Source organism: Solea solea, chromosome 6 (genome assembly GCF_958295425.1).
Source record: "Solea solea chromosome 6, fSolSol10.1, whole genome shotgun sequence".
Lineage (NCBI taxonomy): Eukaryota > Metazoa > Chordata > Actinopteri > Pleuronectiformes > Soleidae > Solea > Solea solea.
Window position 1 is genome coordinate 1,733,795 of NC_081139.1, and position 25,235 is coordinate 1,759,029.

General features: G+C 40.9%; 2 protein-coding genes across 7 annotated transcripts; one reads left to right on the forward strand and one right to left on the reverse strand.

The window, feature by feature from the left end:
• Nucleotides 1–427: 427 nt before the first annotated feature.
• On the reverse strand, nucleotides 428–14,379 carry pbrm1 (polybromo 1). 6 transcript variants are annotated; one of them, XM_058631587.1, is made up of 30 exons: nucleotides 14,258–14,379; nucleotides 12,349–12,497; nucleotides 12,123–12,220; nucleotides 11,873–12,020; nucleotides 11,611–11,763; nucleotides 10,970–11,086; nucleotides 10,810–10,878; nucleotides 10,637–10,735; nucleotides 10,446–10,531; nucleotides 10,279–10,364; nucleotides 9,981–10,197; nucleotides 8,370–8,511; nucleotides 8,125–8,219; nucleotides 7,735–8,014; nucleotides 7,522–7,627; nucleotides 6,760–7,399; nucleotides 6,450–6,661; nucleotides 6,167–6,352; nucleotides 5,533–5,690; nucleotides 5,185–5,436; nucleotides 4,952–5,097; nucleotides 4,590–4,747; nucleotides 4,298–4,481; nucleotides 4,004–4,205; nucleotides 3,684–3,885; nucleotides 3,399–3,551; nucleotides 2,821–2,982; nucleotides 2,455–2,504; nucleotides 2,112–2,325; nucleotides 428–830 (listed from the first exon to the last, which is right to left on the reverse strand). In XM_058631587.1, exons 2-30 carry the CDS (start codon nucleotides 12,487–12,489, stop codon nucleotides 667–669), a joined length of 4,920 nt encoding a protein of 1,639 aa, XP_058487570.1. In that variant the 5' UTR covers nucleotides 12,490–12,497; nucleotides 14,258–14,379; the 3' UTR covers nucleotides 428–666. The 6 variants fall into 6 exon arrangements, 5 of the variants coding, with proteins under 5 accessions (XP_058487570.1, XP_058487571.1, XP_058487569.1 ...); XM_058631588.1 differs by having other exon boundaries at nucleotides 10,279–10,358; nucleotides 10,970–11,089; XM_058631586.1 differs by having other exon boundaries at nucleotides 10,970–11,089.
• Nucleotides 14,380–16,831: 2,452 nt separating this feature from the next.
• LOC131461458 (methylosome protein WDR77-like) lies at nucleotides 16,832–23,231 on the forward strand. Its single transcript, XM_058632730.1, has 10 exons — nucleotides 16,832–17,206; nucleotides 18,181–18,366; nucleotides 18,456–18,597; nucleotides 18,796–18,845; nucleotides 19,398–19,468; nucleotides 20,907–20,964; nucleotides 21,058–21,129; nucleotides 21,212–21,320; nucleotides 21,402–21,470; nucleotides 21,962–23,231. The coding sequence occupies exons 1-10, from the start codon at nucleotides 17,098–17,100 to the stop codon at nucleotides 22,107–22,109; spliced, it is 1,014 nt and encodes a 337-aa protein (XP_058488713.1). The 5' UTR covers nucleotides 16,832–17,097; the 3' UTR covers nucleotides 22,110–23,231.
• Nucleotides 23,232–25,235: the final 2,004 nt, after the last annotated feature.

Consider the following 25,235-nt stretch of genomic DNA (forward strand, 5'->3'; position numbering starts at 1 on the left):
AGGTAACAGTAACTCAAACTAAGACGTTTTCCCATTAGTGTATAGTTGAGAATGCTGAGCCATCATGCAGTTGTCTTTAGTGGTGTGTTCTGTACCATGATTGCCTTTGACCTGCCTTCTCAATTTATATCCTCACTCACTCATTTTCTGCTGCTTTATCCTCCACATGAGGGTTGTGGAGGTGCTGGTGCCAATCCCCCAGCACAGAGTGTCCAATTTGCCTAATCCCCAAATCTGCATGTCTGGAAAACCCGGAGAAAACCCACGCACACACGGGAGGATATGCAAACTCCATGCAGAAAGGCCGTTGTTCCAATTGGGTCACAAACCCCTAGTGCTAACCACTATAGCAACTGTGTGGCCACAATGTATTCCTTATTGTTCTTTACAGGTCGCAGTATCCTAAATAAGTGAATAAAAAGACAAATTGAACTGTTCACATTTTAATTGTGAAAGTATGAGTGCATCCATCACAGAATGACAGTCTTAACAAGAGCATATTTGGAACAGCGTATCTGAAATGTTAAACAAAAAAACAGCTTCAACACTGAAGGCACCTTACTACAAACACATATCAAATGACAATACAAAGTGGACACTTTTAGTGAGCTTAACCCGTCTTCCTGTCTCACAGGTTTGGGAACAGAGGCTCAGAATGTGAACATGCTACAGGTTGTGCGTCTGACGGATGTTTAGAGTATCTCGCAGCATCAGGTCACGGAGTCGCCAAAGTGCATCGGCCATAGTCTTGTGTGCCCCCTTACTCTTCAGCCAGTGGGACGGTAGTCTGCTCTCTTGCTCTTTTGTCAGGCGCACATCTTGTTTTTTAACTGAAAGAGTTCAAAAAAAAAAAATTTTCACGGTGCAATATGCAACAAACTACATCATATCAAGAAAAATACAATTGAAATACTCTATATAGTCCAATACAAATGTCTTTCATACTTTGTGTTTCTATCAGGCCTCCTTGTTAGAAGTTTACTATATTTCAATGGGGTTGTTTGCCACAGACCTGATGACAAGAATGTAGTGTATATAATGTGCATATCTCACAATATGAGCATGAGTTCCCCTTGCATACACCATTATACACGAGACAAGCCACTCAATATCGGCCGTAAGTAGCTTGTTTCTCTGTGGTCAAACTATCCATCACAGAATTTTAACGCCCTCCTTACAAAGGCTTTTATGGTAAAATACCTGTGATCCAATGATTCAGGCTAATTTGTAAGGACATTGACATCCACTTTTCAAAATAAAACATCTTTAATACTTCCATTATCTTCATACTATTTGATCACAGTCATCCCTGCTGGCTTAGAAGTAAAAAAAAACAACAATATGGCACTTTAAATTTGAAATCCCTCAAAAACTGTACAGTAGAAATGATTTGCAGTATGCTAGTAATCATAGATGTCCTGAACACAACCTAGTCAGTATTGTCCAGAACTTATGGAAATTTGAGTTTTTATTACATCTCAACCTTGATACTTTAAATAAGGGACTTTCAACTTGAAATGTCTCTATAACTGTACAGTAATAATGCCTGATATCCAGTAAACTAGTAGATATCAACGTGCTGAACACAACTTTTTCATTCTTATTCAGAACTTTTAGAGAACTCGCTTTATACAGTTGCTCAAAGTCCAGTTATTACGGCTCTATAAACATAGCTGTGAGGATTTTCATTATTTTTCCCATTCAAAGATGTGTCCTCAAACGTGCACTCAGAGACACGGTGCTCTGTGTTTTATTTTGAAAAGTGAATTTAAATGTCCTTACAAATCGAGTCATTGGATCACAGCTGTTTTACCGTAAAAGCCTTTGTAAGGAGGGCGTTAAAATTCAGTGTCAGATAGTTTGACCACAGCAGTTCAAAGTCTAGTCAAGGTTTCGTCAAGGGGAGACACATGATGAAGATTAATAGTGGTCTGGCATTCCCTTCATAGGGTGTTTTAATCAACTTGTTAACAAACGATCAACAAGTGAAATGGATACTAGCTAATTACACTAAAAGCATTCCATTGCATATGTCTCGCCCTTCTGAGATCATCACATAGAGCAAAATGTAGCAAAAGAAAAATCTGGCCATCAAAGCACTTTAAATTCACCTGAGAGAGCTTGGTCCCACTTGCTAACGGTAGACGATTCTGCAGAAAGACCCTCAATGTATCTGAGATATGCCTCAGAGTGCAGCAGCCGCTGAGTCTTGGCTGGTGGGGACACAAACAGCGGGGTGGACGGCTGCTGGAGCGCAGGTTGTCCCATCAGGCCTTGTCCTGGATATGGTGGTGGAGCTTGCTGTCCCGAACCAATCAAACCAATCTATTAATAATCATATCAAATAGTTATATTTTTTGCACAACCCCATATTTGCACACTGTTGTGTACGCCCTCAAGAGTTGAACATGGTCTGTGGATTAGGGCTTTAAGGACCAGGTTTGAATGGATTACCTGTGAACCATGAATATTTCCTTGTCCAGGACTTCCCATGCCGTTGACACCTGTGGCATTCAACATCGAGACACAGTCAAACAGTGCAGCAGTCAATTTCATTCTCATTTACACTACGAATACTAAATTCCAAGGTCCAGTTAATCTACATGTCACACAATTAGGAATGCCAATATGGGTATTTAAATTTAAATATCAGGTTTTGCTCATTCACTTCAGTGCCACCGTTGAGGTTATAGTTCCTCAACTGAGTGGTTATCAACTTAAGGGCTAAGCCTACAGGTACAGGTATCCCCTCCAGCAAGTCAGATTGGTAGACAGGAAGCAACTGCGAGGCGGGTGGAGTGGCAGTGGTAGCACTCTTACCAAAGGATGGCATTCCATGGAACCCAGGCATAACGGGAAGAAGATGTTGGGGAAAGACAGGCACCCCCATGAGATGTGGTGGTATGCCAGTCATACTAACCATGCCTTCAACATGGCTCTGCTGGGGCATCATAGCTGATCTATATGCACCCATCATATCTTCTATGGAGGGGACAGTAGTCACACAAAACAGCAACATGCATCGGTCAAACATGCATCGCTACCACGCTACCAGGCATGCATTGGTATGTTAGATATACTATCAACAGATCATGTTGTGGAAGGTTAATGGGAATAAAAGCCAAAACAGAACCAAAACATACGATGAAAACAATATGGTGCACATGCACTACGCTCAAGCATCAAATACTGACTCGTGGAGTCAGTAATAAGATGTTAAAGTTTAGGAATAAATAGTAATAAACAACAAAGAGGAAACAAAATCAAATCACAATGCTGCAACATTACATACATGCTGCCATGAGGGTGATTAGAAATGAACAAATCTAGCAGTTCAGCTTCTTATTTCCAGCCGTCTACTGCAAACTGGACAGCCACCTGCATCTATGAGGGGTTACCTGACACAGGCGTCATGCTGGGATTTAGCATCCCCATGGGGGTTGGGGGAGGCACCACCCCCATCAGTGCCCCTACTGGGGTACCTGCTCTAGGGGACGTCTGATGATGGGCCCGCTCACGCTCCTGCTGCTCTGCCACTTTTGCTGCTCGCTCTGCAACCAAAGGTACAACGTTAAACTTTGCACAATATTGATACGCATATATATATATATATATATATATATATATATATATATTATTTTATTTTTTTTGTAAAAAATGAGTTTAACTAAGGTTCTTCTCACCTTCATACTCTGCTTTCCTGGTACTCTCCAGGTTCCTCCACTCTGTGCCAACGAGGCGGCTCAGGTCCCCGAAGGAGAAGTCTGGGTGCTGGGCTTTGATGACAGCACGCATCTCACTGCTGAACAGGATATAGCCACTCATGTTGATCTTCCGCTTTGAGCCTTCCTTCTTTGTGAGGCCTTTTATGGATTTTGGTGTGGACTGCAAAAACACACACACACATACAGGGATAGCCATTTAGAAAATGCTATCATGTACAAACTCACTTATTAGTTTAAGGCAGAATTTTACATTTGCAGTTAAATGCGTCCACCCAGACCTGTGGAGCAGTGTAAGGCATGATATCCATGTCACCAGACATGGAAGACTGCATCTGCGGGAGAGAGTGGTCCCCGAGCTCGCCATCATCATCCCCAAGGTCCTCTAGTTCCTCATCCGTCATGTCAGCAAACTTAGCCTCCAGTTCCTCAATCTTTTTGTCCAGCAGTGGTGATGGCTCCTTCTGAGGCACTATGAGCTTTCTGTAAGATTATAATGGGCTAATTTCTCTGAAGTTTCAAAACAAATATTTTGGAAATAAGGTACAAACAAACTAAATGTGCAGGTCGCTCACCTGAAGTAGTAGATTTCATCCTCCACAACCTTCCCAGAGAGTGAAAAGCGCTTAAGCCCCTTGAATTTCTTCATCTGCTTCTCACTGTCAATGTAGCGACTCTCGCAGAGGAGAACGTTCTCTTCAGGGACTTCAGTCGGTCGGCATGACAGGTACTCTTTGAAGCATGACACTACACACTTTCCTATTGAACAAATTTGTTTCCATGAACAAAAAAAACAAACAGTAATTGCATTGTGGGGATATCAGTTTTCGGTATTCAGTTCAACCTGACATAATTCAAGGAGGGTACCAATGATGCAGGTCATGGGACACGTCTCCTCCAGGTTGCTGAGGAACACTTCCTTCTTGTAGAACATCTTTGTGGGCTCATGCTCTGTTTCCTCTGGATGGATGAATATGGGGCCAAAGAAGTAGCCTGCTCCGTCACGCATCCACATTTTCTCAATCCTGTTCAACCCCAACCAACACACAACAACAGACTTATATGCCCCTGTTCAAAGGTGTTTGTATGCCATCATTTCCAGAGATGATTCATGGGAAAACGTCGTTTCCCATAGTCTTTTGTATTTTCTTTTGCATTTAACATGCTTATAAAAAAGTAAGCTTTAACATGCTCCAAATATGTTCAGAATTTGAAAGCAGTAGCTCTACCTGCCCACTCGGTGGCGCACTAGTCCATGAGAACCAATGTAGACAAAGTCTCCCATTTTGAGCCAGTGGTTGTTGTAGCAGAGCTGCTCATAGTACTGACATCCAGGGTCTGCATTGGCCATATCCATTGGAACGTCCTCCCTCTCCTACAGACACAAGTTGTTTTCCTAAAAGTAATCTGCAATTTTAAATGTATTAATTCAATTTAGTGGAAATGACCAAGTGGCATTTACCTTGTCCACTATACCATCAATCATTTTGCTTTCATCAACAATCTCGAGTGGTTTCTCCTCTTGTTTGGGGGCAAACATGGATGCCACGCGGACCACAGGTAGGGGCACCTCTCTGGGAACCAGCCGGACAGAGCTCAGGGGCATGGTCCACAACTTGATCTTCTTGAAGGATTTGGATTTGGCAGAGTAGCGGGATTCACACACATATACGTCCTCCGCTCTAAAGCCGTCTGGGTGAAGTTTGAAATATTCCTTTGACAGAATCAATCATAAAAACCTGGTCAGCGTTCACTCCAAACTGCTATGGCTAACACATTATACACTGCAGATGGCGAATCAGGCGTTTACCTTCACAAACATGACCACACATTTCCCCAGGATCTTGCTGACGGGAGCTTTGTTGTAATAGTCACCCTTAAAGACTTCCTTCTCCAGGAACTTTCTCGTAGCAAGGTGAAATGTTTCATTTGGTCTGTAGAACCAGCAGCCGTATAGCCATTTCTCACCTGCATGTATGAGACATGGGAGGGAAAACTGACCTAATTAGATCCAATCTTCATAAAGATGATGTCTTACTAGAGCAAACACAGTATATTATTTAATATAAAAAACAAAACTGCAGAAAATACATAAAAAAACATTGATGTAGTCTTCTACTGTAGTTTCCTCCCTGAAGCCAACTTGGAAGCAACAATATACTGACTAGTTAACTAGGGAGTTAACGGTCTCAATTGCTAGTTTTGGGTCCCCTTCACTAGCACACGGTGTAGATTTTGTTAAACATGTTCCCATCTAGTGTAAAATAGACAATAAAGTACAGCACATAAGAGTGTGATTGACAGCTGCTATTGTTTAATCAGAGCCTGGGTCTGGACTTCAACATGGCACTAGCTAAATTGCAAATCTCGAGGCTTATAAACAGGACTTCAAATGTCTGGTTACCACTTGTACAAACACATTAAGATTCGTTCTATGAACTGACCAACATCATCTTCCCAAAGGCGTTCAATGTGGATGACATGGGGCTGGAGGTTGGGCTCCGCAGGCTCCACATACACGTAGTCTCCCACATGGTACATACTGTCCTTGAAGCTGCAGTCCTGGCTGTATGTGCGTTGTAGGTTAGACTGCCACGATCCACCGGCCGAGTCCTCCCTCTTCTCAGCTTCTAGGGATTCACAATGTACTCAAGTAAGTACATTTGCACTATATACAATACATAACAGCACAATGCATGGTAGGAGATTTAACATTTAAGCGCATACCCCTCTTCTCCTCTTCCCTCTTAATATTGTCCTCCTCAAACTCCTTGGGTAGCTTCTCTTTCTTCTCCTTCTCCACATCACTATGCAAGTGTTTGGAGGTATAGCTGAGAGCTGGAGACATCAAGATCTCCCCATTCTTACACAGCTCATCTCTGATGCGGATGAAGAACTGCTGCAGCTCCACAGCATCTTCAAAGATCTCAGAGTCGGTCCTGAAATAAGCAAAAGGTGTGACACTAACTCCATCTTTCTTTTATGATGATAATCGTGCAATATCAATGCTCTGATGTGATGCTCACCAGTACCTCACCTATTCAATCGTCTGGCCTTTTCCAGCACTTCAAACATGTGGTCCTGAAATACATCCAACCTCTTATAATGTCCCCGGTCCACATGCCTACGGATTATCTCGAAATTAAGCTGTGGCTTCTCAGGATTTGCAGGATCTAGAGCAGGAATCTCAGCAAGTGAATCACTGTAGCAACGGCCCTCGTCATCTTGGTGACTGTGCACAGAAACAAAGAGGCTGCGGATGAGTTCCTGGATGAGGCGAGGCACATCGGGCACATGAGCATCATCTCCTCCCTCCAGGTCACGCCTCCTCTCTAAAAGCACCCTGTGCAGCATCAGAGCGTCTCGGTAAATTAGAGACTCGGGTTCATTGTAAGTACAGGCATTGTTGAACATGAGCACAAAGTCCTCCACTAGTGCATCCACATCTTGGTACTTATTAGCCAACATGTGGTTCTTGATCTTCTCCATGTCCACAGGTTTCTTGATAGCTATGTAATAGTCGGGCAGCTCGGCGCGAGACGGCAGCCGCAGGAAGATTGTGCTGAGACGGCGGCCTCGTTTATCTGTGTAGTTCTTGACAGCCTCGTAAAGCTCATTCAGCTTTTGCTGTAAGGGTGTTAGATACTTGGACTTCTTCAGTGTAATACTATTCTTTCCTGCAGTCAGATAAAGTGTACGTGTGTGATTAGTAACCAACATCTCTGAGTATTGACAGGGAAAAACATCCAATCATTTGTTTGCATTCAATTTAAAATGAAGTAAAAACCGAGTGGCGTACTTATTTTCAACTTGGGGGACATGATGTCATCATCATCAGTCGCTGGTCCAAGGTCCCTGCGTCTGTCTTCCATTATCTTCTCTAGGATGTCTGCGTCATTGTACACCTTGAACGAAAAAAAAAGTTTTATACCAGGCTTCATTTAATCCAAATGCCATTGTAACCGCATCAAATATACCAAGAAACACTGAGGATTGAAAAAGTCGACCTCACCTGTGAACCTTCCTCGTTGTAATGTCGTGCGTTGCGGAACATCAGCTTCATATGTTCCAACATTGAATCTTCGGTCATGTACTTGTCTGAGCGGATGTTGTACTCAATGGTCCTGAGGTCCATTGGCTCCAGGATGACCTTGTAGTAGTCGGGGTAGTCCTTCTTCGAGGGCTTGACCATGAAAAGGTCACACAGTCTCCGACCGGTGCCAGCTTGTCGTGCCTCAGTCACCGCAGCCAGGAGAGCTTTCATTCGGTTTTTCTTCGTATTCTTTTTGTGGCTGGGAGAAACACAGCAAGTCCACGGTCATTCTCCTTCCCGAGGATTTAAAAAAAACAAACACAACTAACGACCAAGAGTTTAGTGAGTAAAAAATGTGACAAAGTGCACCTTTTCCTTTTTGTACTACTGGTGTCAGACGTGGCAGATGAGAGCATGCTGTCTCCATCATCATCATCTCTGTGTAAAAGCTCCTTTCTCTTCATCTAGACAAAATAACAGGCAACTCTATTCATTACACTGGCATCAGGAAAAACACGTCGTTTGATCTCATAAACATGTGCACAATCTAGAGTCATCAGCTCGTGTACAAAAGCAGAACTAACACAGAAGTGCAGGTGGAGGTTGGCACTGACCTGCTGAATGTGCTGGAGCTTGAGCGCACGCTTGTAGATGGAGGAGTGAGGGACATTGTAACGTTTGGCATTCTCTAACATGAGCGTCAGGTCAGAGTCGATGTGCTCGACATTCTCATATTCATTGTTCTTCATCTTGTTCCTGTGGGGAATTTACGGGCTCTCACATTTGGATAGGAGAGCACAGAAATACTGTACTGTACAGTGAAAGTGTGTGATGCCGTAGGGGTAGAAAATAAGAAGAGAGAATGTTGGTGAAAGGAAAAACAAAACAAAACAAAACAATGATGAAAACGAGAGCAAATTCTTGTCTTTTCCCGTTGGACAACCACATCTCTAAACGACGTATGTCAGAAATTAGAGTTTTAGAAATATCCATTCATCTCCTGAGTCAATTCAATACTAAATAGGTTTTTAAAGATTGAAAGTCCCTGTAAAGCAGTGGCAATTGCTCTAAGACAGCAAGGGAAAATGTCGTCTAATATGTACTGTGTTGTATTGTAATTACATTTCAAAACTACACATGCGCTACAACGCGCTTTGATCTAGTTCGTTCAGTATCAGCTGTTCATCATGGATCGTCTAACGTGATTTTCGTATCCCGTAGCAGCCGCCACATTAAAACCACTTGAAGCTCAGAGTCAACTGTTCTCTATGGGACGACACAGAATAGATTTGTTTCACTGCGGTGAGCTCGGCGGCGATTGGACAAATGTTACAAAAACGCCACTTCCAGGGAAGCTCAGCTTCTCTTGGAGTCAATGGAGCAGTGGGCGGGTGGGACGCTGGGCTTCTGCATGATGATTGGAGGATTCTGTCTGAAAGGCAGAACCAGTTTTTGATTGACAGTGTTGCAGAAACACACACGACAGCCTCTTCCGCCTCGGTCCTGTCCAGAGAGCGAAGTCTGTAGACGAATAGCTGGTCGTTGTGTTTTATCTGCTCGCAGATATAGACCATTTTCATTTGTACAATTTAAACTGTGAACAGAAACACTATCACAGCATTTCAGTTTTACATAATTATCGTTTTTCCTTGTTCTAGTTGTTCATTTGCAGAATTTGTGTAAGAATGTATGTATAAATAACTGGGCCTGAAATGAGCTTCCCCTGATTCAAAGACCAGCAACCGCCACTGCTGTAAAGTGATGTCTTGTGACAATTATGAATGTGTTAATGTCTCGCAACGCGAAAGGCAAACATCTCTGTTTGTACAGAGATGTTTGTACTGTTTGTACAGAGATGTGTTTGTTCTTTTTTTATTCTTACATAAAGAGGCAGAGCTTTTCTGTGTGTTTTTGCATCGACGGAAGACATTTCCAGGACAAAGACGTCTCAGCTCAGAAAATCAAAGGCAGTCGTGTGGGAGCAGGTGCAGTAACTCACGAGTGAACCGTGCTCACTGAGGGCTTTTATATCCTGATAATGAGGAGGAGTTACGTGAATATGGCTCTGATGTATTTTATTTCCACGTGTTCTCAGCCACTGTTTTCTAACATGCTCTGCATTTGCTTTACAGGGACTTATGAAACCATATGATTGCTAATGGTGACAATGACACTGGTACGGCACAAACAATAATACAATCAGGACAGCTGTATTTGTGCCCTACTTGATCTGATGGAGGCAAAGGGGTTGGCTAATCCGGTGGTAGTAGTCGGGGTAGTCCTTCCTGGAGGGCAGCTGCAGAAAAGGCTCAGAGATCAGCTGGCCCTGGCTGTTCCTGGCACCTCGCACAGCTTCGTACAGCTGGAAGATGGGGTTACTCATGTCCATGTTCGACGTCATGCTCTCTGCCTCAGACTCGCCCTCATCATAGTGAACAGACCCTGAGGAAATATGGGACACCTCAATCACAAAAGTATTGCACGGTGGAAGCACATGTGTTTTATACTGAGGTAAAGATGTACCAGAGAGTATGCCCTCCTCATCACTTTCATACTGAAGAGCCATAGTGATTGCTGAGAGGCGGTCTCCCTGGGCAGACCTCCTATTCCTGGCCCAAACAGGCAGAACAATATGAGGAACAGTTTAAAAAACATATTCCACATTACTTTTGCTGTTGGTTCCACTTTACCTGATGCGAATGCTGGACTTGATCGGCTCTCCATGTTCCATCTCAGACTTCTTCTGTGTAAAAATCTTTTTAATGGTGTTTGCATCCTGAAACATGTACATTTGTCAAAAGGTATGCATTTCAAACATACTATGCTATGTACTAGTATCTTATGCTATGTACTAGTATCTTATTCTCAATCACACACTCACCTTAAACACCTGCGATCCAGGCTCATTGTAAGTTTTGGCATTTTTGACCAGCAAATCTATGTCTTTGGCCATGACATTGACACTCCTGTATTGGCCCAACTAACAGAAAATACATCCATTTAAAAATGGCAAATGATGTAAAGTTAATGAATATATGAAGCGTAATAGCATACCTGGATTTTTTGAGCAATAATTTTCAGATCAATCGGTTCCTTAATGATGGCATAATAGTCGGGGTATTGCTTTAAAGGAAAAAAGGCAAACTACGCATCAAAACCCACGTCAGACGGTTCACTGACGACGTCAAATGTCTGATACTGAACATGCTCGTACCATTTTGGAGGGAAGCTTCTGGAACAGCTCGCTCACCAGGTGACCACTGGGCTCGGTGTAAGCTACCACAGCATCGAGGAGCTGCTCAAGAACCTCTTTCAGGCAGGTAGGTGCACTCTGCTATACACAGTACAAGCACAGACACCAAAAATCAAAATTCAGCTTTCAACTGAATTATGTTAATGCACTTGAGCTGCACCAATGTCCACTTTTAAGGTCCAGTGCGTAACATTCAGGACGGTTTATTGGCATATACTTGTATAGGGGTATAATCACTCTAAAAAATAATAATATGCTAGTTTTTGTAGCATTAGAATAAGCATTATATATATACTTTAGGCAAAAGCCTTGCTTCATGAAGGCCACCATCTTGTGCCATCATGTTTTGAAGCAGCAGCTTACGACACAAACGAAAGAATAAGGCCACCATAGTTCCACTGGGAAAGAGAGGGATGATCCGAGTCCTCCATCGTCAAACCTCACCAATTCTTACACACTGGACCTTTAAAGTAGACTTGATGTTAACATAAATTCCTGCGTTGATGAACATTTCTTAACACTGTAAACCTAAACCACTTCTAACACAAGGACGGACGGATCTTAGAAGCACTATGTGCTAAATGATGAAACAAAAAAATCACCTCATCTTCAGTGGTCCCCACAGGATTGTCTTGTGCATCGTACCCGTCATCATCGTCATCGTCATCATATTCCCCTCGCTGGATAAATTCATTTTTGGTCCGCAGGTAAAGGTCCCACAGTTTACAGGCGGCCCTGTACTCGGGACTCTCGGACTACACACAAGCAACATACAGTATCATCATTTTCTGTGTCATGCAAACAAAGAACCCTGTATATTGTTTATTTCCCCTCACACAGACATTTAAATATGTTAACTATTACCTTGTAATACACTTTAGCATTATTAAATAACAGCTGAAAGTCAGCGGTGAGTTGATCGACGTCGTCGTACTCCTCCATCTTCAATTTCTGCTGGATTTTCATCATGTCGATGGGCTGAGACACCACGTGGTAGTAGTCTGGTTGATTCCTGTGAGAATTGTAGACCTGTGAGTTTTCTGTGCCAATATTACAGGAATTTCTGGATGCATTAATATGCACATATCCAATAATCACTCGTCACTCTCCTCACCTGCGTTTAGGAGCTCTGATGAACAGCTCACACAACATCCTGCCCTGGTCGTCCTTATAATCTCGGATTGTGTTGTACAGTTCGTGACAAACAGCGATCTACAAAGCAAGGAATCAAACACTGAAAAATATCCACATCCACTCCCTCATCAACAATCAGGCTACATTGACAGCATAAATCTGGCAGCATGGTTTAAAAAGAGGGTAACTTAAATTTGTAAAATTACAGGATCCACAGTCGGTATGTTTGAGGTCCTTCTCCTCTTTCTCCCAATTGAAGACACTAACGACGAAGTTTGGTTATCGTCAAAATCTCCTCCACTCACACTGCTAGAGGGGGAGGTCGTCCGTCTCCTTTTCAAGGCCATGACGAACCCTTGAGGTAAAGATGAAGTCTGATCAATTAGCAGTTCAAAGAGTACATTAACAGTGGCACTACAACAATATTTGTTACACAGTTGGACAATTATATCTTTGAGATGACTCAGCACAAATGTGTTGTAAACAGCTTCATACGTTCATAAATGGTCTAAAATGACTGTATCAGACTAATATCGGTGTCAGTAGATACTTGAGGTTGTGATATCGGCACCGTGTTGGACACAAAAAAAGTGGTATTATCCCCATCACTGTCTACAATCTAAGACCAGATATGTCACTTTTGAAAGACAATGTAAGCAGGTCGTCCAAAAAACTGATCAGATATAGGCAAGGTATCAGATTTGAGCATCAAGACCTGCAGCGTAATATCAGCCATTGAGACAACTGGTGCAATATGATACAGAGTTGATCCCGATTTTAAACTTTGATTGTAAAATCAAAATAGTGGAAAGCATGGGCTTCAATCTCAAAATGACCTGGGAGCCCGTGAACTTCTAGTCTGGTCAGGAGGGGGCAAGTTAAGTGAAAAAGGTCCAACAGTTAAAAAATTAACCATTTAGTAATTAGAAATTAAACATATATTGATAATCCATCATGCTATGTATTAAGCTATGTGTTTTCAATAGTACTGCATTGTATGTCAATTAAAAATATTTTGTTCATACATTTCAGAAACTATTTATATCCTAAAGTTCTCATCCTTGCACATTTATGCTCCATCTTGTTCTAAAACTATAACAGTAATAATCCTTCCAGTTTCAAGAGGGTTCTTGCAACCTTGTTGCTCGAACCCTAATTATTAACCAGAAGCTTTAATATTGAAACTTCATGTCAGAGAAACTGCAATTCAATATTTTACCCAAATCTTAATCACACCTAATAAATATATTACATTTGCATTATATTTTGTTAGACAAAATGGTAAAAGTTGTCTTTGTGATATTTATATTCTATAATCTATTTGTTAGATTTAACATTTATATTTCTGCATATGGACATTGACAACAGTTGTGTATAAACACATTTTCCACATTAATGTCAGTCTTAAATCACAGCACAGGGTGAGCTAAATGGTCAAAAAAGCAGTATCAACAAAACCACATTTTTTACAGTGACACCCCCAAACGGCAGGGCCAGTGAACTTCTAGTCTGGTCAGGAGGGGGCGGGTCAAATGAAAAACAGTTAAAAAAAAATGCATTAATAATCTTATTAGTAATTAAATGTACATCTTGATAATCCATCATGATGTTGTAATTAAAAATATTTAGGACACCATTGCAAAGCAAAATGATTATGATGATAACAAAAAAAACATAAACAGAAATAAAGTAAAATCATCATAATGTCCACTGGGACAACAGGGATGGAACATTCCCACATTAAGCAAGGAAATATTGTACTGTGGAAAATGTTAATCGTGACAACACCACCAGCTGACGCAGAACACCTGAGGTGACATTTCCAGACACAGACTAAATTAACGCTGTCATGTCTGGGTGAGAAATGTCTCCCACACCGCGGCAGCAGCAGCAGCAGCTCCAGTGGACACAGTCAGTCTGTCCCTCAGTGGAGACAGTCAGACACATACCGCGGCGCGGCTAACGTTAGCCACCGTTAGCCTTCAGCATCAGTTAACGTCCCAGACAAAGGCATCACCGCAGCGGCGACCGTGACGCTACAGCGCTGCCGATAACATCGACGACAGTCGGCGGAAAACATTTCACTTTGACCTGCAGTCGTTAACGTGCGCTTACCTTCTGTCACCGCGCGCACCGCAGTTTTACGACCAGTAAAAGCCAATCACTTATCGATTTCAGACAGAAAGATACAAGTGTGAAGTCAGCGACAACTCAACGGCCTCACTTCCGACTTCACAATAAAAGCATGTAATCGTTTTTATTTTTTTTGACGTAGTTAAAAGTCTCGTTCAGTGATTCTTAAAGTGTGGGCTGCGGCCCCTTTATGGTACTGCAGGTGGGCCGTGAAAGGTCATTAACCCTTCTGTTAATTTTAGTTTTGTTTAGTTTAATTTATTTCACTTACAAATAATATTAAAAACATATAGATGATAACGCAGAAACTTGTAAAGGCTTATATGAAAACCACACCAAAAAAACTTTTGATTACGAAACAACACAATGTCTGGGTACGTCTCATTACCGTAACTCCTAGACCGTTTGTAAAATCTCGAAAATTCAAAAACTATGGATGGTGATCTGTGCAGGGTGTGACCCTGCCTTTCACCCTATGTCAGCTGAGATTGGCACAGCACCCTGCTGGAGAATAAAGCTGTAGAAGATGGATGGATGGGAAAAAAGCAGAGAAATAGAGCTTTGCACACATATACTTGTCATTACGGTAGCCCTCAGGACTAGAGTGCCACATGTTTATGACATCAGCTTCTCACTACCGTAATTCCTAAATGGTTGAATATTGAAAGTGAAAGTTATCTTGGAAAAAGGGGCAAAGCACTCATTCATTGAACATTTTTTGACAATTCCACTGCCATAAAATCAAAATAAATACAGGCAACCTGGATATCATGATGATCATACATGTTAAAAAGAAATTGATAAATATGTTTTTATTTTTACAGTTTTTCAATTGCTGTAAAATATATACAATAGATTTTAAGAAGTGTTTATCAGAAATAAAACAAAGCAGAGGTGTTTAAATTATGTGTTATTTTACAGTGATCTTTTCTGCCTGTTAAAGGCTTCTTCATGTTGATGTTGGGTTTATTATTGGTCAGCCATAGGCCTAACAAGCAAGTGTGTAACTTTTCAGTATTTGCACTCAACGTTACTTCTTATTTATGTTGATGGAGTGAGAGTCAGCACTTTGTTGTTGACACACTTCAGAAAGGAAGGGGTGAATGAAGGAGTCTGCCATTTAATCTGCACCGTCACCATGAGATTGCACTAATTCTTGCACACTGGACCTTTAAAATGTACAAATGCAACAGTCATTTTCTACTCTTCTTTGTTTTAATCCACCAACGCACAGTTATGACATAAATAACCCCATAACACCACTGATAATACAATGACTGCAAAGTTGAACTTTGTCTACTACAGTGAGGATAGAGGGGAAAAGAAGAACTTCTATAGCAGCTATAGTGTATCCCACAGTGGGAATTATTCCATTTAAAATTTAGAATTGGTTGATGTTTTACTTCAAACAGCAAAAGTTCCTGTAGGCCTAGCTAGTTTCTAGTTTTCTTTTTGTTTCTTCTTCTTTTAATTGTCGGGCGGAATTCTATGTTTTGGTGTGTAAAGTAATGAAATAAAATAAATAAAAAATAATTTGAATTATTACATGTTTAGTTTAAACAAGTAATAATTCAAATTATTTTATTATATTAGTAATATTCCTATTATAAAATTATACATATATCTCATGTTGCCATTCCGTATGCTGAGTTTTATATATGCCAATATATTGAGTTAACATAAATACCTTGTGCGTTTTTATATACATTACCTATCTGTTCTGTTTAATGTTATTTAAAGACCATGGTTATAATTGTGTCATAATAACTACATCTCTGTACAGGGTGGGGATTTCAACTAGCAGCATTTATTGATGTATATTTGTAAAGGGAAATCTTATTTTAGGACATTATTCTATTTTCTTTTAAGAACATAACATAATTAATCATAAGTATGCTTTGTCACACCAGGGTGTTGTTCAATACAGACAGATGTGATCACTGTGGGCAGGAAGAATCCATTCATCATGTTATTACACAATGTCAGAAATATCAACGGGAGAGAGAAGTGATGATTAGAAAGCTGAGAGACATTGATGAGGAATGGGAGTTGGTGGAGGTAGTATTGAGCAAGAACCGGAGTGAGTGCTACAAAATATTAATGCAGTTTCTTAAGACTACAAGGTTGATTGGGAGGATATAGGATGTGTGAGTGTGTGTATGAATAGGTGTATTTATATGTAAATAGGTGTTTGTTTTTTGTGTGTTTTGTAGTGTGTATATCTGTATATATATAGCAATATATAGATATGGATATAATTATTAGTAGTATATATATATATATATATTATTTATTATTTATTTATTATTATTTCTTTTTTCTTTTTTTTTCTTTCAAGAAATAGTTCAGTTGGATTAACATTTCGAACCACACTCCATACCAGATGGTGGCGGTAATGCACCAAATCGTTGTTTGCCAACCGCCATTAAACCTCAGAAAAGAAGAAGAAGGGTGTTGTTCTCCGGGGCTGCAGCTGCAGCTACAGCTGGACTCAGGTCTATTTAACACTAGGGGGCAGCAACACGAGGTCGCTGCGTCTCATCTGCCAAACGGGACCCGGAACAGGAAGCGCGTGTGTGACCACAGGTCGGTCCCATGCTTCGCTGTTGTTTGCTGCTCCATTCATTTATGAAACAGCAACTTTAGCAGCACATTTCACTCCTTATTCTCAGACGTGTCTGTGTTGGTTTGTTTTTTAAAGAACAACCAGTCACTTCTTAAAGCTCACACAAAGGCACTCAAGCGGTGACGGTAGTTACGGCGGCGACGAAAGAAGCGCGCCGAAGTTATTTACCGAGCCACAAGTCGAGTGCAATCTCTGAATGAACAGCGCAGTGGAGTCAAACATGGTGAAGGAAAACCCCTGGAACATTCCCCCCAACGCCCCCACCTGCATGGAGAAGCATCTGTGCGCAGCGCAATACAGAGCAGGTAAGAAACCAGCGCAACGAGCACTCTGCTCTCAGTAGACCTCACGTGCAATATACTGTACGTTTACATAAGTGTAATATCAGTAATTACATTTACTCGCGTTATTTAACGCCCCGAGTAAGTACTGTGCTAAACTACATTTTAAATCACATCCGTTAGTGAGTACAAAAATTAAATCAAGCACTGGATGCCTGGACAGGTGAGTGATGATGAGGAGGACAGGTGAGTGATGAGGACAGATGAACTGGTGCTAATAAGGTCCCTGAGTGAGTGACCTTTGACCCATTTTGACTGACACATTATATGGTTACATATTTTATTTTGTCAGCACTTTAATATGTAAAGTTTTGCCTTTAATTAAAAACAATTCATGTGAGATTAGTGTCCCCTTGTCCCTTTTGTACGACACAAGAAAGAACCCAAACCGTTAAAAGGTAACTAATTAACTTTTACTCTGAGTTCATTTTAAACAAGAAACCTTTTAGACTAGTACTTTTACTTGTACTTAAACTGTAAAATTGTATCAGAATAGTGGTACTTTTACTTGAGTAGAATATTTCAGTACTCTTTCCACCTCTGTGCAATATAATATCTCATGTTCAATCTTTGTTTATTCTTCATACAGTTAATATCAAGCTCATACTGTATATATTCAGGAAAATGTATATAATGTACTTTCTATTTTAACCTTTTATAGTTGTATTGTTTATATCTTTCTATATTGTACTTTTTTGGAAGTGCATGTTTCTTATTTATTATCTTTACTGTCTTTGCTGCTGTGACAATGTAAATGGTCCCCACTGTGGGACTAATAAAGGACTATCCTATCTTATAAATAATAATAGTAATAATGATAACGATAACCAGGCAGGCAGTTGTTGACATAGCTCAAGGATTGAAATTACGATGATGACTGAACTGTAAACATGATTGTGCTTACGTGTTGTTTCTTCCCCGATTGTCTTTGAACTCAGATGGCAGTCTGATGCTTGGTGCCTCCAGCCTCTCTGGCAGGAGCTGGCAGGGATCAGTGTGGATCTACAGTGACCCTGAGCAGGCCCCCAGTGAGGGATTCTGCAAAGCTGGTGTGCAAACTGAGGCTGGCATTACCGATGCCAAATGGGTGACAGAGAAGGGTGTTGCTGTTGCATCAGACTCAGGTTAAAACACTTTCACAGCAGGTACTGTGTGAACCAGACAGTGGACTGGCTGGAGTGTTATTAAAACTGGCTTTTTTTTGACTGCGCAGGTGCCCTGGAGCTCTGGGAACTGGCAGAGGACGAGGCCCTGCTCGTGAACCGCTTCACCAAGCAGGAGCATGACGACATCGCCACCACAGTGAGCCCCATAACTGGAGGGACCGGTGCCGTCACTGGTAGCATGGACTGCAGGTTTGATGATGTTCTAACCATCTCACAATCACACAGAGAGTGGATGGGTTTAAACAAAAAGAACAGAACCTTTTTAAAACCAAACATACCTGAGAGAAGGGCCAGGAATGATCATTTTTAATGAGACAGATACTCTTTGACAGATACGTACTGTTACTTTAACAGCATCTCTTTTCTCTTTCCCTTCCTTCACTACAGAATCAAAGTATGGGATCTCAGTCAGGAGACGGTTCTCACTACCTACGGTGGTAAGACAATATCTTTAACTTTGATCCATTTTATGGAAATCCATTTGACTAAGATGACGTTTAAAAAGAATCACCCCCTGTTTGCCCCCTGTTTATTTGGAAGGATATCTTAACAACTGTTATATTTTGGTACAGCTTTACTTTTTTGTACAAATTGTTTGCTAAAATTGTGACATGGACCTTTTTAATTATCTAAAATAATGTTTTTTCTATTTAAATAGATGTTCAGTGTGCAGGGTTTGCACATAGAGACATTCCAGCCTCCAGGTGCTGCTCTCACAATTTTTGGAACAGTTTTATTGGTGTTCCAAACTGATCTTGGACAGACTCTAAGCGGGAATAGACAAGCGCATGCTGTCCGCAGTTTTTCATGCATGCGTCATCACAACGTCCTGTTCCGGTGGTTTTGTTTTGGCCGAAAATGCCTTTTTTTTGGCAATTTTCGGTCCATATTTTTCGGTGGCCGGATTTTCAGTGCATCTAATTTTGATTTATTAATAATCTATGAATTACATAAAAATCATCAGTTGCTTAATTTGCTTTTTCCTCCAGCGCACACACAGCCGATCGTATGCGTTGCCTGCAGTCCCACAGACGAGGCTCTCTTCATCTCCTGTGGTCAAGTAAGATACTGATTGTTCTGTATTGTTACGAAGCAGTCTGTCATTAATAGGGATGGGTATCGAAAACCGGTTCTTGTTGAGAACCGGTTCCGACTGTTTTGATTCCTTGGAATCGTTTGCCAGTTTTGCAAACGATTCCCTTATCGATTCCGAGCGGGCGCGAATGACGTCACCACGCACGTTGCGTAGCTTACGCAAGATAGGTACGCAACGTGCGTAGCGACGTCCAGTGCAGTGCAGCCGGCAACATGGCACCCAAGCGGTACAAACGCTCGAAAGTGTGGTTACATTTCACGAGAAAGGGTGACAACAGGGTAACTTGCAATATTTGCAAAGTGGAGATTTCATCAACGGGAGGAAATACTACCAATATGCAGAAACATTTGCGCACACAGCATGCGATAACTTTGAATGAATGTCGCGTTTTCGATACGCTCCGGAGTGATTCTCAACCCAGCAGCAGCAGCAGCAACGTTAGCATGTCCTCCTCTGCTGTTAATACCGCAGGTAACAACACTGCCTATCATGTTAGCGCCATTTGCCTCGTTGTAAAACCTGCTATTACTAACAGTTAACATTAAATGAATGCCTTCTGCATTTAATTTAGAAAATGACCGTGACAAGGGGCTGACTGGCTCAGAGGCTGGCAGTGCATGTCTACCTGTAGCCCCTCTTTTCACGGAGGCAGGGAAAGCTATGACCCAGGCGAGGGTAGATGAATGTCACCGAACAGTGACAAAGTTTGTTGTACGTCATAGCTGTAATAATGCACAGTTCCATTGAGTTTGACTGAATTCGTCACTGGCTATTAGAAAAATGTTACTGGATGTTACTGGCCATTCTTGTATTTGCCACAGAATAACTTATCTTGTATTGTATGTTGTTAATTTCTACATACAAGAATATTTATTTTATTATTATTATACCTCAAGACAGTTTGTAAAGTCATGTTACTTCTAACTGAACTAAAGTTGATTCTAATTGACCTGTTTGTTCTCCTTTTTTCCAAATGAGAATCGATAAGAGAATCGATAAAGAACCGAATCGTTTAGCAGAACCGAAAATGGAATCGGAATCGCAAAAATCTTATCAATACCCATCCCTAGTCATTAATGAAGTGTGAGACGTTCAGGCGGGAAAGCTGTATACACTCACCGTTTGTTTCCCCATGTGTTTGTTTACATTCAGTATTGAGTACTATATTATACTATACTACTACTATATTGAGTAGTGTATGTGTGTGTGTGTGTATGTATGTGTATGTATATGTATATATATATGTATATATATATATATATATATATATGTGTGTATATATATATATATATATATATATATACATACATACATACATACATACATACATACACACATAAAAGCAAAAAACCAAAACTCACTTTCACTCAGACTCAGCTTGTTGTTGTTCACCACCGCTCAGGATGGCCGTGTGCTGCTGTGGGACAAGAGGAAGCCAAACAAACCAGCATCAAGGATAGGTGAGCACAGAGCTCAGGCCTTCTTTGCCACATTAATGTCACATCATATCATTTCCCTGATTATGGATCTCTACACTGCCTCTTCTGTCTCAGGTGTGGAGGCTCCCACCTGCTCGGCTACAACCATAGCTTGGCACCCCCACCACAGAAGCACCATTGCAATTGGTAAAAATCATCATCCAGCAGATTCACTGGTAGACATAGTGATTACAGGATTCTTTTTTTAATGGTGATTATTGTGCCTTAGGCGATGAGCTGGGTAGAGTGAGTGTGAAGGATTTCCTGGGAACAGAGGTCGCCCGGGTGGAGAGCGTTCACAGCCGCAGAGTCAGTGGACTTGCCTTCTCCACACATAGGTAAAACAACTGTACTCATTCACTGCACTCTCACTCTGCTCTTTCTCTTCTTCTCTATATGATGTTTTCTTTTCGTTCCAGTGCCCCGTTGCTCGCTACAGTCAGTGATGACTGCTCCGTTGCCGTTTTGAACTCTGAACTCCATGAAATGTGAGTCTTTGCACTTCATACTAAGAGCCCGTTTTACACTGGACACTTTAGCCTCTGTGGTTTAGGCGCACACATGTTATATATTTTTTTACGGTCAGCTGTGTGCTACTCACAGCAAAAACATAAAGTAAAAATCATCTTAACAATTTAAGCAGACGTCTGTCACATATATCACAAACACAGCACGTCCTCTTCGGTTTTATTGTGAAATACGTGCAGGACCAACATGCACCGCTTCATATTGAAGACTCCTCGCATTTAGTGGAGTACATTTTAGATATTTTTTTATGACTTTTAAAAGGCAAACATTATGTAAAACATAGCCGAGGCTCCACAGCAGCCCCTGAGCAAGGAGACGCTCTCCAAGAGACGGGGCCACAGCTGCAACACTCTGCTCACGCATCCAGTTTGAGAGCACTCTTAAAGACATTGTCTCGGTCTCCTAGCACCGTGTTTTAAAAAGTCTAACTGTGTATATGCATCTCCTGCAGAATGAGAGATCGGCGACACCAGGACTACGTCAGAGGTGTTTGCTGGCGCCACGGTGGCTCCAACACCCTCACGACTGTAGGCTGGGATCACCTTGTTCTTCACCATACAGTGAGTGCGGCTTCTGGAGCTCCCAACTCGTCCTCTTAGATCCACACACAGATGGCCACTCCGTGTGGCTGTTTTTGTGGCATGTATATTAAAAAAAAAAAAAAAATATCAGTGAGAAGAGGTGGATTGAAAAGGTGGATTCATAGCTTCATGTGTGCAGTTATTTGGGCCTCATCCACATCTCTCTCTTTCTCTCGCTCTCTCTCTTTCTGTCTCCTCTAACACACTGCAGCGTTTCCATTCACGTGTAATTAAATCTGAGGCAGTTTCATATTAAAGTTAATTGAATGTTGCGATAGCAAGAGCATTTGGACATCTGGTTTTTGTCTCGTGGACTCTTGAAAGAACTGGGGAAGAGAAGGAGAGGACAGTGTGTTATATACTCGACGGCTCAGACGTTAACAAGGTTACACGTGTGATTTGCATATTCAGTGGCAGGTAAAGTGTCACTGAGCAGCAGCTATGTCACACTGTTGACCAGACTCAAGTTCCATAATAAGTAATCTAATGCATTTTCACATAGCACTGACACAATGCATTGAGTGACTCCTAAGGAAACCAATGTCCTTGGTCGTGTACTGAAATGATTGGAAGACGGACAGTGAGGACCACAGTGTTGAAGACATTTGTTGCCGTCAGAAAGAAAACATGGTCAAACATGAGATCTGACCAAAAATCCTCACAGGAATTGGCTCGTAAAAGCTCAGTAGAAGGTCAGCATATTTGCTGCCGCTGGTTCACAGCAGCTTTACTGATTACACTGGACATGAAATGGGGATGCTCAGTATTTGTAAAACACAATATTACATTATTGCGATTGTAGTTTCAGTCCCATTAAAAGTACATTACTACTTGGAGGGAAAAAAACAAGGACCCTTATTTTGACGTAGTCACAGGAAGTGCAATAATTAGTGCTTCTGCCATTTACCACCAACAAATGTCCCAGTTTCTTCCTGCTCTGTCTTTTCATCTTGGATGTGGATGTTTTTATTACGGACGGTTATTATGTAGAGCTTTGATTGATTTCAGTTTGATTGCACCATTCTAGCTTTTTTTTTTTTTTTCCCTCCACTCTTAAAAATGAAAAATGTAATGTCATATTAGGAATTGTGAATTAGACTTTAACATCTACCTGAAGATTAAAACATTCATGTCTTGTCAGTTCCACGTGTGGCTCGTCACTTGTCACTCACCCATGTTACAGTCATCGTGTTATTTTGGTTGTATGATGGGATGCATGTTTTACAGTGTACTCACAAGGTCATTTTAACTCTAATCTATCTCATGGTAAAGGTGTAACAGTAAGTTTCTGTCCGTCTATTCATGTGTGTGACACACTGTATATACAGTTAGGTACATACATATTATTTATATATATATTTGTATATATATATATATATATATATATATATATATATATATATATATATATATATATATATATATATATATATATATATATATATATATGTGTATGTGTGTGTATATATATACACATATATATATATATATTAAATTAAATTAAATTAATTTACCTGATCTAATAACCCAGTAGAGCATGCTTGACACTTACTGACGGCAGAAATACCAGCAAACGAGCAGCAACTAAAGGTGGCTGCGGTATATCCTGCGAGGAAACGCGATCTGAGCTCGTCCTATTATTTTGGAGCCCCTCAAAATGTCTAAAACATTAACGCTTCATGCGACTCTTTACTTCAATCCCTGAATTTAAAACTGACAGTCCACAACTTTAATTACAAGTCTGTGGTGGTGGTTGTGTACAGAGGCAGAATGACAAAATGTGCCTCTTTGTTCAAATCAAAGCCCAATGAGTCATTGGGCTTTGATTTTTACTTTTAAATAAGGCTTCTGTTGTAATACAGGATAAAAGACATGTGCATTAAGGCAGAAATGGCAAAACTGGCAAAAAAAACAACACATACACAGAAACTTTACTGATCAAAGCGTCTTCATATTAAAACCAACATTTGATACTTCAGACAAAACGTGACTGCTTGAATTCAAATGAACGAGTTGCTGTACAACAACAACTCTAACTTACTTCATGGAGAGTGTGTTTGACATATTTTAATTGTATAATAGGGTGAGGCGATGTCAATAATAGTGATTGAATGTCCTAATTGAGCTCTTGAGGGAAAGTTGAAGAAACCAGTTAATTGCATTATTAAACATCTTAACAGTGAAACATTCAAAGCACTTACATGAGTTATCATAATCTATAAACATTAATTTACTGTATATTGAACTCTGTTCTATAGCTGTTGGCGAAAAAAAAAGGTATTGCGATAGTTTAACGTTGCAGTTTTATTGCCCAGCCGTATCACGATAACTCGACATGTACCATGAAGTTTAAAAGATTTTGGACCTTATTGTTTCAAAACATTACAAAATCTAAGTTATTATAAGTTCTTATACAAACATATGTACATCTATAACTACAAGGGGTCTATTAGTCTGACAATAAATGTAGAAGCATTTATTTAATGAGAAACAATCCTCATGAGAGATCAGCCTCGACTAAATGAACGGTTTGGCTCCGCTCCAGTGGATCTAGTACATATTTTACATGTAACAGCGAACATTATAAACAATGCAGTCGAGCACGTGTCGCCATAATTTTAACGTACATTATGTTAGCATCAGGATTACACTTTGCAGCTATGGATAACAGAAGCATTAAGTAGCATTCCATTAATAGATTTTCCCTTACACTATGAATATTACCCACAAGGCATTTAGACGGTGACATTTCTGACTTCTCGTGTGATGAGACATTCTCGATGTCCTCGTTGTCCAAATTCCCTCTAATGTAAACCACACAACACTGTACAGACACACGTGTGTGTGTCTTCATTTCCACACATTTTAAGAGTCCAGTCTATTAATAGGGGTAATCGGCTGCTTGGTTCCAGGCCGGATTGTAAAGCTCATACCATACTGATGCTTTGATGGTCCATTGCTGAAAGAAGAAGAAGAAGGCATTTGGGATTAGGATTAGGAGGATACTGCACCCCAAACACTGGGCTCACAGAGTTGGTAAATGCATCGGGATTGAGCAGTGGACGTCTTACCTGGTGGCAGCCTTTGTTGAGGAGGTCCCCTGGTTCTTTTTGGCCACCTTATCCTCCAGTTCCCGCATGTCCA

Coding starts and splice junctions, on each gene's coding strand:
- LOC131461458 (XM_058632730.1), top strand. CDS start 17,098: ATGAACAGCGCAGTGGAGTCAAACATGGTGAAGGAAAACCCCTGGAAC. Junction 19,469..20,906: donor TCTTCATCTCCTGTGGTCAA/GTAAGATACTGA, acceptor ACCACCGCTCAG/GATGGCCGTGTGCTGCTGTG. Junction 21,321..21,401: donor CTTGCCTTCTCCACACATAG/GTAAAACAACTG, acceptor TTTTCGTTCCAG/TGCCCCGTTGCTCGCTACAG.
- pbrm1 (XM_058631586.1), bottom strand. CDS start 12,489: ATGGCCTTGAAAAGGAGACGGACGACCTCCCCCTCTAGCAGTGTGAGT. Junction 8,512..9,980: donor CTTTGCCTCCATCAGATCAA/GTAGGGCACAAA, acceptor AATTCCCCACAG/GAACAAGATGAAGAACAATG. Junction 7,400..7,521: donor GTCCCCCAAGTTGAAAATAA/GTACGCCACTCG, acceptor ATCTGACTGCAG/GAAAGAATAGTATTACACTG.